At 34.6% G+C, this 13,556-nt stretch overlaps 1 protein-coding gene across 1 annotated transcript in view; it reads left to right on the plus strand.

Annotated features, from left to right (window-relative positions):
• Positions 1 to 13,556, plus strand: part of LOC136037522 (putative ankyrin repeat protein RF_0381) — a 74,641-nt gene that overhangs the window by 36,350 nt on the left and 24,735 nt on the right. Inside the window, exons 3-4 of the mRNA XM_065720243.1 lie at positions 8,654 to 8,741; positions 10,757 to 10,934. Coding sequence (XP_065576315.1) covers positions 8,654 to 8,741; positions 10,757 to 10,934 — 266 coding nt within the window. The remainder of the gene's footprint in view (positions 1 to 8,653; positions 8,742 to 10,756; positions 10,935 to 13,556) is intronic.

Consider the following 13,556-nt stretch of genomic DNA (forward strand, 5'->3'; position numbering starts at 1 on the left):
AAAAACTTTTTTTTTTCTTATGAGCTCAATCGTTTTTTTTTTCTAAGATTTTAATAGTGCAAAATTTTTTAAGACATTTTATTTATTATAAATCCGGAGTATATATAACAAAAATAAAAGGCAACACAAAATACTAAGAATCTACAAGCTCAAAATGTGTCTATATAATACGTAAATCACTGCAAATTTGAATGATAGGTAAAGCGCTATCACGTGAGCTAATACTATTTGTAAGGCAAATCAATTCTTCCACACAGATTTCTTGCAGTAGTCTAATTCCTAAAAGAAAATGCAAATCAGTTTTGTATCATTAAAACAAAACTAAAAACAAAGATTAAAAAAAACTATCCACATTAAATTCTTGTAGTAGTATAATTCCTAAATAAAAAAAAATGTATATAAATTGCTTTGTTTCGATAAAATAAGAATAGCAAAGCAAGTGAAAAAAAATATTGTACAGAAAAAAAAAATCTGTACACAGAATTTCTTGAAGTGGTCTAAATCCTAAAAGAAAAGAAAATACAAATCGGTTTTGTATCATTAAAACAAAAGTAAAAACAAAATTAAAAAAAAACCTATCCACACTAAATTCTTGTAGTAGTATAATTCCTAAATTAAAAAAGTATATATATAAATTGATTGTTTCGATAAAATAGCAAAGCAAGTAAAAAAAAATATTGTACAGAAAAAAATCTGTACACAGATTTCTTGCGGTGCTCTAATTCCTAAAAGAAAAGAAAATATAAATGGGTTTGTATTATTAAAACAAAAGTAAAAACAAAGATTAAAAGAAAACTATCAACACTAAATTCTTGTAGTAGTGTAATTCCTAGATTTAAAAAATATATATAAATTGCATTGTTTCGATTTATTAAGAATAGCAAAGCAATTAAAAAAAAAAAATGTACAGAAAAAAAAATCTGTTCACAAGATTTTTTGCAGTGGTCTAATTCCTAAAAGAATAAAAAATACAAAATCGGTTTTGCATCATTAAAACGAAAGTAAAAATAGAAAAAAATCTCTCTACATTAAATTCTTGCAGTAGCCTGATTCCTAAAATAAAATGATAGAGCAAGTAAAAGAGAGAAAAAAAAAATCGTTCTACACAGGTTTCTACCAGTGGTTTAATTCTTGAAAAAAAAAAATGCAAATTGGTTTTGTTTAAAAAAAAAGTAAAAACAAATATTAAAAAAAAAAAAATTCTACACTAAATTCTTGGAGTAGTCTAATTCCTAAAATAAATGCATGAATTGCTTTGTTAAAATAAAACTAAAATAACAAAGCAAGTAAACAAGAAAACTGTACAAAAATAAGAAAAAAACACTTTCAACACAGAGCTGTTGCAGTAGTCGTAATCCCTAAAAGAAAATAAAAATTTGAATGGTTTTTTTTTTTAGAAAACTTAAAAAACAGAGTTGAAAAAAAAATAATACAAAAATAGATTGAAAAAATTTGCAGTATTATAATTCCTAAAAGAGAATTAAACAAGAATTTAAAATAAGTCTTAAAACAGTTAGGACATGCAGCATTTAAAAACGTGAGTCATGTTTTAAAATAGAAAATTTATGCTTCATTTTAGTGTTCTGACCGAATTATTCAGAAGTTTTGCTGAAGCTTTAGACCAAATAACCCCCTGTTCTCGGCTCAGAAGAATGGGAATTACTTTGTTTTTATCAAACCCAAAGAACAATATTTGAATAACAAATGGCAAATAGTCATTTGCTTGTTTTCTTTTTCTGTTTATAGGACTACTTTAAGGTTTTTTATACGTCCAGTATATTTCTCAGAAATATATGTTTCATTTTAGCTTACTGTTTTTAGGTCAGCTTCACTGCCGAGTTTAAACAACTTGTTCTACCTGAAAATTTCTGAAAAAACTTGAAAACGGCTCTAATTCTCTGATCTAATACTGATAAAAATAATCCCTCTGGAAGACTTATCGAAACGGACGTACCATGCCCAACAAACCTATTTTTATAGTACTAATTCTTAAACAAGCTGAGGCATACAGAGCAAGCTTTGTGCTTACGGCTTGGTATTACCGCCTCGACAAACAGTAGCACAAGGATAGAAAGCTTCTGAGAAGGAGGTGGTTCGGTACGCTTGTGGCATTCTTTCACCCCGCCTTTTTTGTAAGGTAGTATTTGTGGTAGAAATATTATAGTGCTGGTGCAGGAGAAGTATTAAGAGCAGTGCAATGCAAATTCTTGAAGACTTTGCAAGTGAAGCAGCTCAGTCAAAAATGAAAGTGAATTCTCACAGATCTAATATTGTGACCCTAAGTTTTCTGAAATCAAAGCCATTGTTTACGACTCAAATACCTAATGAAATAATTACAACAAAAACTAAACTCTTAGGGGTCACATTAACGAGCGACTTAAAAAGGGAGGCCCACGTTTGTTCCTCTCTTCTTAAGCTATTTGCTAAATTTTTATGTCCAAAGCACAAATCCTCCAAATTTACATATCTTTTATACTTCCACTGCTTGAGTATGCTTGCCTGGTATGGCATTCTGGCATTAAAATGGATCAGTCTGATAGGCTAGAGATTATCCAGACGAGAGCCCTGAGAACCATTTACGGTTAGGGCAAAGTACCTTACATTCTCCTCCTCAAGGAATTCCACCCCAGACATTGGCAGCCCGACGTATTACTCTTTGCATTAATTTCAGGAATAATCTGCGTTTGACCCACGTTTTCAATATCTGCTCCCAGTCCCTATTGCCCACCAAAGCCCTGTTTACCTCAATCAAAAGCACACAAAAATTTCGATTGTAAATCATATTAATGCAAGAACAGAGCGTTACAGAAAGAGCTTTGTGCTGGTATTTGTTGAAATCCTAAATAAATGAACCTGGTACTCTTATCCTATTGTGTGTCAGTTTGTTTGTTAGCGACTTTAAATGACATGCCTCAATGTTGTGAAAGTTCGTTTCTTAATAAAGTATCATTCAATCATTCATTCATTGTCTTAGTGGCACCGGAGACGCACACAGGTTCATCTTTTTTGATGAAATCAGTGGCTTTTTATATTTAAGGTGTGATTCTCAGAAATATATGTCCTATTTTAGTTGGTTATTTTCTAGCTCAACATATACGCCGAGCTCACACATCCTGTTTCCTGAAAATTTCTGAGGAGAATTTATCCTGAGAGGACAAAATTATCGGAAAAGCTAACAAAATTATTTAACAAATAAAAAAGTGAACATTAAACCTACCCCGCAAGCCTTTGCGTGCTGCTCGGAAATACACCAGTATGGTGCTCCAAGTTTGCACTGCTCACCACCGTACATGTGAACAAGTCCTGGCTTCTGGCATAGGTCAATGGCTTCACAAACTTCAAGCGCACTAGCCAATCGACCAATTAGACTGGCAATATACGGACCATATGTATCAATAACAGCTTGGCACTAAAAAAGAAAGATAATTAACCGGATTATTCATCCCTATGGCAGTAGCATGCTTTAAGAAGACTTAGACCCTACTAAGCCTTAAAAAAGCATCTCAAGAAATCGCCAGAAATTAGTATTATAGTGAATTCATCTAATAAATGATACAAAATCATCCTTTTTTTAACCTACATTAAACCTACCCCGCAATCCTTTGCGTGCTGCTCAGAGATACACCAGTATGGTGCTCAAAGTTTGTACTGCTCACCACCGTACATGTGAACAAGTCCTGGCTTCTGGCATAGGTCAGTGGCTTCACAAACTTCATGCGCACTAGCCAATTGGCCAATCAGACTGGCAATATACGGACCATATGTATCAATAACAGCTTGGCACTAAAAAAGAAAGAGAATTAACTGGATTATTCATCCCTATGGCAGTAGCATGCTTTAAGAAGACTTAGACCCTACTAAGCCTTAAAAAAGCATCTCAAGAAATCGCCAGAAATTAGTATTATAGTGAATTCATCTAATAAATGATACAAAATCATCCTTTTTTTAACCTACATTAAACCTACCCCGCAATCCTTTGCGTGTTGCTCAGAGATACACCAGTATGGTGCTCCAAGTTTGCACTGCTCACCACCGTACATGTGAACAAGTCCTGGCTTCTGGCATAGGTCAGTGGCTTCACAAACTTCATGCGCACTAGCCAATTGGCCAATCAGACTGGCAATATACGGACCATATGTATCAATAACAGCTTGGCACTAAAAAAGAAAGAGAATTAACTGGATTATTCATCCCTATGGCAGTAGCATGCTTTAAGAAGACTTAGACCCTACTAAGCCTTAAAAAGGTATCTCAAGAAATCGCCAGAAATTAGTATTATAATGAATTCATCTAACGAATGATACAAAATCATCCTTTTTTTGGCATTTAAGAGCATTTTAAAATTATGCGGCTGAATTAGAAAGAAAGTATGTCATTTGGATTTAAGGCTAAAAAAGAAACGTATTTATGCTTAAGATTTATATGAGTAGTACACCCCTCCCTTCCCCTAGAGGTAAGTGAAGATGTATTAAGAATAAAAGCAACTTTCCGTTATTAATATTTAAGACACGAGCAAAATTTGTAACGTACGATTTAACGTATATTAGCAAGAGGACACAACTGAATTATGTACGTTATAATGCTTTCTACTTCTATCATACTACGGAAAAATACTACTGCTTTTTTCTTCCCAAAGGTAAACAAATGAAACAAAACAAATAAAACGAGCAAATGGCAAATCAGAAAGCCACACCAAATAATACTACTACTACTGACAACTCGAAGCAGCAATAAGCCGCCCGAGGCCAGCTACACACACCCCTCTTTCATTTCAATGTGTAAAAAGCCTCCCTCTTTATATCTTCTCCAGAAATTCCTATTTCCCTTCAACTTTTCCTTATAATATCCTTCCGCCACACTCAGGGACGAATTCTCTGGAAAACTGTTATCCTTCATTCACAGAACGTATTCTATCAGGATTTAATAAAAAGTCGTCGTTATTCTAACAGGATTAACTAAAACGGAAAATCTTTGGTAATCCGTCATCCTTCATCCGTAGAACGTGCCCTAGCCATCTCAACCTTTCTCTCATCCGAGCCAAAGAAAACGGGATTGAGCCACACTTTTCGTACAGCATACTGTTTGAAATACAGTCAGTCGTCGGTTACTCAAAACAATCCATAGAAAATTTCTCTAAAAAAATTCTGGCAAATTTTCCTCCATTTTTCGCAGCACCCATGCATCAGAACCATACTAGACCACTGTCATCATTATAGCTTCCAATATTATAATCTTAGTTCGCAAAATTACCTTCCCATTCATCCAATGTTTTCTTCAACTGGGCCACCTGGGCCTTCGTTATTCTACCTTTAACATCTTTACAGCACGCAACGTCTTTATTAATAATAGTATCAAGCTATAATCGTCCACTTGGTCCATCTTCATGCTACCCAACATCACCTCTCATCTTCACTTATTCCTGGATTTAGCGACTTAGTCTTCTTAAAATTAATTTTCAAACCTATTCTTGCACTCTGAACTTGCAATGCCTCTAAAAACTCATTAATTTTTTTTAACATTTTCATCAAGGTTGGTTTAACTTTTCTGAGCTCCTTCTTTTCTTTCCCATTACCTTTTCTGAGCTCCTTAGGACAAAGTCCGTCAAAAAGATTCATATACACAGGGATCAGGAAGCAACCCTGGTCAAGTTCTGGATTAATACGAAACCAGCAGCTAACCTGATTTCCTACCTTAACGGCAGCAATGTTATGCTTATACATGGCACTAATCACTTTATTGTATTCATCTACTATACCATACAAGGACCAAGGACCTTCACTAAAGCTCTTCTATCAACAAGATTGATAGATAATCTATAAAACTGAGGACAAAAGATGTTTGATAACTCATGCACTTCTCAATTATTAATCTAAGAGTGAAAATTTGATGAAAATATCATCTACCCTTCCTAAATCTACACTGTTCTTCTCTTAAGACTTTTTCTGCAGCATTTATAAGTCTAAAAAGTATTACAATACTAAATAATTCAGGTTTTTTTTTGTGGGGGGACTTCATTGTTACTATTTACTAGTTTCGGCGCAATGGTTCTCCTGTCCTCTTGTGTTTAACATTTTTCGAAGTTATTCCATTATTCATTCATTTCAATTTTTTGTTAATTAAAAGAGGGCCTTTCCGAAGCCAAGAGCGGGGGGTTAGCAAAAAAACAAAAAACCTGTACAAAAGAGTCTTTAAAAGCTGGGGGTTTGGGCGGCGGCAGCCCCCCAACTGCCTCTTCTAATTCCTGTACGTTTTAAGGTTCGACTTTGGGACACAGCCTCTTTAACTCTTTAAGAAAACGAAGTTTTTTTCATATTATTTCTGTACGTTTTTCTACAATCCATGGTGGATGTAATTTAATAATTCCTCTACTCCTCGTACAGGAATTAGGAGAGGAAACCCCCCCCCCCGCTTTTAAATCATTGTATAAAATAGAAAAAGAATAGATAGAATGACCGAAATGTTTCTTTTGCTCATAAGAAGCTAATATTCTGTTATCTCTCAAATGATAAGCTGTCCAGGTGTTATCAAAATTTTTTTGATGTTGTAAAAAAAACCGCCCGTAACGGACTTGAACCCTTGACCCGAGGATTGAAAGTCTCACGCTCTACCAACTGAGCTAATGACTTGCATGTGTATAAATATAACTTCTCAATAGCTTTTAAAAATTTCAAATTAACATGGGCTCTTATGGAGAGAAATCCGTTAATTAAATAGCTAATTGGTGGTTTCTGGAAAACAGGGAAGGAGTTATCGGATCAAGCTGAAATTTCGCGTATAAGCTCCTGGGCCGTAGGGGACCTTAACTTGTGAATTTCAGCCCGATCGGACAACGTTAAAAGGGGTGGGGGGGGGGGGGGTTGGAGGGTCGAAACTTTCGGGGGGTTAAGATTTTCCTACGAAACTTTCATGGGCACTTACTCGGAGAATTCCGCATCGAATGAGTCTTCGTACACCCAGATCCGATGTCGGATGTGACCTGTAGGCGTCTAGGAAAAAAAAGTAAATGAATTTTAAGTGGCTATGCGTGGTTTCTGGAAAACAGGGAAGGAGTTATCGGATCAAGCTGAAATTTCGCGGATAAGCTCCTGGGCCCTAGGGGACCTTAACTTGTGAATTTCAGCCCGATCGGACAACGTTAAAGGGGGGCTTGGGTTGACAGGTCGAAACTTTCGGCCAGATTTTCCCCATGAAGAAAAAGTTGGAGGGGGATGAAATTTTGCAGGTTTCTTAGTTGGATCTCGGGCTACGAAATGCATCCCTCCCCATCCGTCTGCGACCACTGGAACCGAAGATCGCTTAACATTGTCGTGTGTCGCCTCTTTATAGAGGCACGAGTGTGCCTCCTTGATAATCTGCATCGACATAGTGGGTTTCAATTTAGTTTAATATCCTTTTCAGCATTCCCTGAAATTTTCACCATAATACCCTTAGCTATAGCAATACTACTAGCAGTAATCGTAGTAGAAACAGTAATAGTAGTAGAAGAGGCATACAAATTTTGCCTTTTGGTTAGTTTAACATCCCCCACAACAAACTCTGTAAGTTCCAACTTCATACTAAAAGTCATTCCTAAGATATTGCTGATGTACCTTTGTGGTGTATGCTTTCATTTAATTCAACCTGTACCTCAATTTTCTCTGAACTTTTCACCATCACCTTAGCCTTAGTGGAAATAGTAGTTACAGAAGTAGCAGCAGAGGTACTAGTAGTAGTATTAGCAGTACTAGTGGTAATATTAGCTATCACCTCTCTCACTACTTTTGGCTCATCAGTTGCGATCTGTTCAGTGCTTCCACAATCCCCGAATTTTCAGGGGTTTTCCCGAAAATCTCGCAAAAATGGAGCGGCAAAAATACTTGGGGCTAGAAGCGTCAAAGCTTTAAATCTGGCTCTGTCTAAGACTACAGAATGTATAACGATGATTTTTACAACAAGCGAGATTCTACGTTCGTTTTCCTCTGTTTAGTTGTGATTGTATATCTTTTTCAGGATGCTGTAAAACGGGTAAAAAACGAATATCAAATTGTATATTTTCGACCATACAGATTGAAAAAAAAATATATATGTGTGTCTGGCTTACGATTTCTCTGCGGCTGATTGAAGCATCCAAACTGGTTTTCAGTTTGATCAGAATACGAATCAAAAGGCCATGCATATTGTAACCGCTTTCTCGTTTACTCTCAAAGAGAATGTGACCTCGATTCATGAGGGAGTTTGTTTTCATGCTGCTGGAAATAGGTGTTGTTTTGGCTTTGCTCGGGTCGTTCATTTGGGGCTATTGGGTCATTTTTCTATCAGATGTTTGTACATACTTTTTGTATTGCTTTTCAAATTTGCCATGTGAGTTGTCCTAAACTGCACCATATGCCGCTAACTTTTGGCTCGTGTGTCTTATTTTGCCTTCAATATCTTTCAATTTGGTCAATATAAACCTACCAAAAACATTCTTCTATGCATATAGTGTAAGGAAAATATACTTTAAAAATATATGGAAGAACAATGGGCGTTTTTAATTTTTGTGGGTGGAGCTGAGACTGATTGATGAAATCTTCATCTAGCGTTCAAAATTTAATAATTTTACGAAACGCAATTAGAAGCTAGACATTCTAGAATTATAATACGTTCTTTAGAAAAAAATTACTTTTAATTGCAGCCGGAAGTTAGGGGTTGCTTGGAAGTGGCGTTATTCAATCTTTGACCAGCTTCCAGTACGAATGGTTTGCTCCAGCCTTTCTGATGTGGTAATTCAAAAGACGTTACGTTCCACAAATTAAATTTTACAGCAGAGCGGAAAATAAAAAACATTTTTCATGTCATTTGACTGGACCAGTTGTTTGATATATATATATATATATATATATATATATATATATATATATATATATATATATATATATATATATATATATATATACATATATATATATATATATATATATATATATATATATATATATATATATATATATATATATATATATATATATATAAAGGCTCATTGTGAAATTATTTCCCCTTTTAATTGTGTATTTTTGGAAAGCCTAGACCTGAAGTGAAGGGGGGGAGGGTGAAAAAATTTATCTTCGATATCTGTCCTAGCTCGGACAGGTATTGGATTATATTTAAATAAAACCACTGTTTTATTTAAATTATACCCTTTTTTTCTCACTTAAATTCTGTAAATGGAAAAGCAGTGTGATCTAGCAAGTTATTTCTGAACATGCCTGCCAATTAACCCGACTTTTTCAGGTCAATACTCAAAATGTTACTTCTGAAAACGCAATAAGCTAAAACCTAGCTCCAAAACTAGACTTTTTTTTGAGAATTAAGCTATTCTGTTTTTATTTCCCCCTAGGTTCAATTACGAAGAGAGTAAAGCATACCCCAGTATACACAACTTGCCGCTAGAGGCGGTTTTAGGGGGGCTGTCATTTGCCCCAGGTGCAGGAACTATAGGGGCGCAAAATTTTAAATAAATAATCTTAACGGTTATAACTATTTTCTAATTCTTGAACATGTTTATTAAAATAAATTAGAAAGCGCAGTTGGCAGTAACTATAAGCCAATTGAATTCTAAATTTTATTTTCTATCGTATCTTTTCCTATAAAGAGTAAGAAAAGTCAGATTTAAGTAAATTAAAAATTATGATAATAAATAGAAATTCTGTTAAAATTTGGCCTGAAAATTTTTCAGAGACGGGGCTAACCAAGCTTTTGCTTAGGCGCATGAGAGGCCTGAACTGCCACTTCTTGCCTCGTACCTTTGGATTTTTGTTACTTTCTTGAATGATCACCATAATTAGGGATGGTACGATGTCTAAGTTTTTGTTCCTATTCCATTCCTTTGTCCCAATCTGGGAACAGGATCTTAATTTGAAAATTTATCTACCAATGTGTCTTATCAAAAAAAAACTTTTTTTTTTGAAGAGCTCCTTGCCGTTTGTTGAGAGTGCAAAGGAATGTTCACCCCTGAAACATTTTTAAACCACGCGAGTAGGATAAAAATTATTCAAGCTACCATGATATAGAATGGTTTGAGTTGTTCTTCACAACTACGTGCCCGTTAGGATGCACATAAAGAAAATCACTTGTCAAATAGCCTTTCCAAGGTTTGAAAAGCTCCTACATTTGCTGTCCTCAAACCTTGTATTTACATTTTCAAGATTTTGAGAATATTGAAAAATACAGATTTTCCGTTTTCGGAGCAGGGGAATAAATGGATATAGGCCACAGTATGTAGTCAGTAGATATTCCCAAGTCAGTTTTCTTCCCTTCTTTTCTACTCAGTTTTCAGCTTGGCGTAGGTTTTGTAATTATTAGTATGCCTGTAATATGTTTTGCTTGTGGAAAACGGATAAAGTCACTTTTTTACTCCTGCAAATACTAAATCTTATCTAAAAAAGTCAAGCAGATAGAAAAATTTTGACTGCGCCATTGCAATTGCCGTGTCATAGTTGGGGGAGCCCGATCCTTAACTCAAAATCGACCTAAAATGTGTGTAGGTGCTAGGTTTTGGGCAGACAGAAGCCAATCTTTGTTTGGGTTTTTTTTTTTGCCCTTTTTACTTGCTAACCCATAAAATTACATGAATATGAATGTCCTCTTAGCGAAGAACAAGGATCATTTATAAATTTCGTAGTTTTATCGGCAGGTGTAACTGCACTGTAGCTTGGGAATAAGACTCGATTTAGAATTGATGCATTTCGAAAATCTATTGATATGACAACATAATCAGCTGTATTTATTTCATTTTTAGGCGAGCGTTGTTGCCGATAGTGTCCACATATCTGGTCAATCAAATGCCATTCAATTTCGAGTTCCTGAATGTCGTCTCTCGGATGATTTAGGAATGCTTTTTGAAAACCAAAGATTTAGTGATGTTACGCTTTCCTTTGGAGGGAAGGAATTTCAAGCACATAAAGCCATTCTTGCAGGTGAGGAGTAGTAACATTCTTTGCATCAAAGGTGTCAATGATACTGCTTACAGGCCTTGTTAGGTCTGTTGAGCTTATGATGTGATATATGATATGGTACGTTGACAAATTTGCCAAATTGACATATTCGACAATTTGACAATGTTGACATTTTTGAAACAAAGAGAATCATCTCCAACATCCTCGAAATATTACGGATTGTAGCACTAAATGTTATTCACACGCTTTTGTTAACATTCTCAGTTGTTGTCAGACGCCAACTAGATTTGATGAGTGCTTCTGTTTTAATTTGACGCTATTTTATATGAAATATATTTTTATATTGAAATATATTATATTGAAATATATTTTTATATGAAATACGCCTTTCACTGAATTCTGGTCTACAAATGCATGCTGAAAGAAGCATTGGATTTCAGACATTTTTTACAAGGGTTTTATGTCTGGATATTTTTAATAGATTGTTTTAATACAGAGTTTTAAATACATTGAAATTTTACATCTTAAAAACATATTATTTTAGGTATGTTCTAAAATGAAGAAGAAAAATATTACATAAAAAAACGAGGATAATTTCAGCCATTAAAAACAGAAGGGTAAATATACAGATATTTCGTTTGAGACTCCGGAAAGATTAAAGGCAAACATGAAAATAAAGATTAAAAAATAGGGCAAAAAGTTCCAAGGACAAAATGAAAATAAAATAAACTTATTGTTTTATTTTGCACCTGGGACTTTTATCCCTACTTTTTTATTCTTTATTTACTTTTGTGCACTGTCAGTCAAGCAGAGGTCTTGACCAAAATGTCTACATATTTATCCTTCCCCTTTTCACCGCCAGAAATTATCCTCGTTTTTCTTCTTCACTTTTTTTTTTCATTTTGTCATGCATAGTCATTGTGTTCTTGGACATTATTTGCTAGTATGTACTTTACCAAGTACTCCAAGCTTCTATGACGCAGAGAAATTTCAGTAAGAAGCAACCAGTTTTTTGTCGTTGGTATATTTAGCACATAGAAATATTCTTGCACAGCTGACAGAGTAAAGAAAACAAAGCAAACAATTAACTGGCAAATTTATTCTAAGCACATTTTTCGAATAATTTTGTACTAACGAAAAAAACTGACAAAAAATATGGACACTGATTTTACTGATGTTTTAAACTTTCTTTATAAAAATGAACTGGGAAACCCTGCTACTGATGCTGTCAGAAGGCTTTATTCCCCATCGTAGTAAATTTCTTATCTTGGTTAACTCCTTAGCTATCCTTTTTGTGAGGAATAAGTTTAATTTTTCTAAGCAGTTATGCAAAAAAAAACCGTTAAAATGAATAAATCGCAAAGAAATTAGGTTTTCTCGATTTATCCTTTTAGCTGAGCAATGACGCAAATAAAGCAGTGTTCACATGAAGGTTCAGCTAAACTTGTAAATACACTTGAACCACCCCCCCCCCTCTCCCTAAGTGCAAATGACGAATATAGTGACGAAAGAAGCTTCCTGGTTGCAAAAACCTGAAATTTTATGTACAAATTCGGAGACTGGAACTGGATGCCTAGTCGTTACTCATTACTGGCTGTTCAATTATAAAACTTTTTATGTGAAAGGAAAGTGTCTGGACAGATGCAAGTCTAACTAGGCGCCCATGTGAACGCTAATTAAAATAAAGCTAATTACTTATTGGTAGTCATTCCTACTTAGGAGTGCATATGTACTTTAATTTCCTAATCATCAGTGACCAAACCCTTTTATTTTGATTGGTTGGGACTTGTCAACAGGATTTAGGGGGATTCGATACCTTAAGGCTGGGCTGGATCTAGGGAGGCTAGAGGAGGCATGTGCCTTGGGTGCCAAAACCACCCTAAATTGTAATATTTATGGGCACAATTGTAATATTTACAGTATAGTTATGTATAGTATTTATAGCTTTTAAAAGAACAAATTATGCAGAATCGACTATCCATGTTTTTTCTTATGTATTTTTGTGCAATCAGATTGTTTATGAACAAAAATAAAAAATCAAAAGCTTATGTGAACCTGATGACTGGCAGTCATTATGATTGGTTGGGACTTGTGAACAGGATTTGAAACGGTTTGGTTCTACCTTAAAGGGTCACTCTGTCTCGTCATTTTGAAACTTTAATAGTTTGTGTGACCGAACTATTTAGAATTGATCGGGTGGTCTTGCAATAAATTGTAGAGTTTGAATAAGAGATCCAAATAAACGACATAAAACTAAAAACTGACACCTACTTTTCCGGAAATCTTAAAAACGCCACTTAACTTCTCCTGTTTTTTGTCAAGAATAGAGATATTTAGATTTAATGAAACTTACAACATTAGGAAGTATGGATTTAAAGGACAGGAAAGAATAAACGAGCAATTTGATAGATTCGGGAGTTCCCCGTTATTCAACCCGCTAAGATTGAAAACCTTGTTGGAACAGGATGTATACTATTTATGTACTATGTACTAACTTATGTACTATGTACTTACTTATGCTTATGTACTAACTTATGTTGTACACTTGTAACTATACTTACTATGTAACTATACGACTATGTAATTATACTTACTATCTACTAACTTATGTACTATGTACATAGTTATGTACTATGTACTAAC

Source organism: Artemia franciscana, chromosome 17, assembly GCF_032884065.1.
Source record: "Artemia franciscana chromosome 17, ASM3288406v1, whole genome shotgun sequence".
NCBI classification, from domain to species: Eukaryota; Metazoa; Arthropoda; class Branchiopoda; order Anostraca; family Artemiidae; genus Artemia; species Artemia franciscana.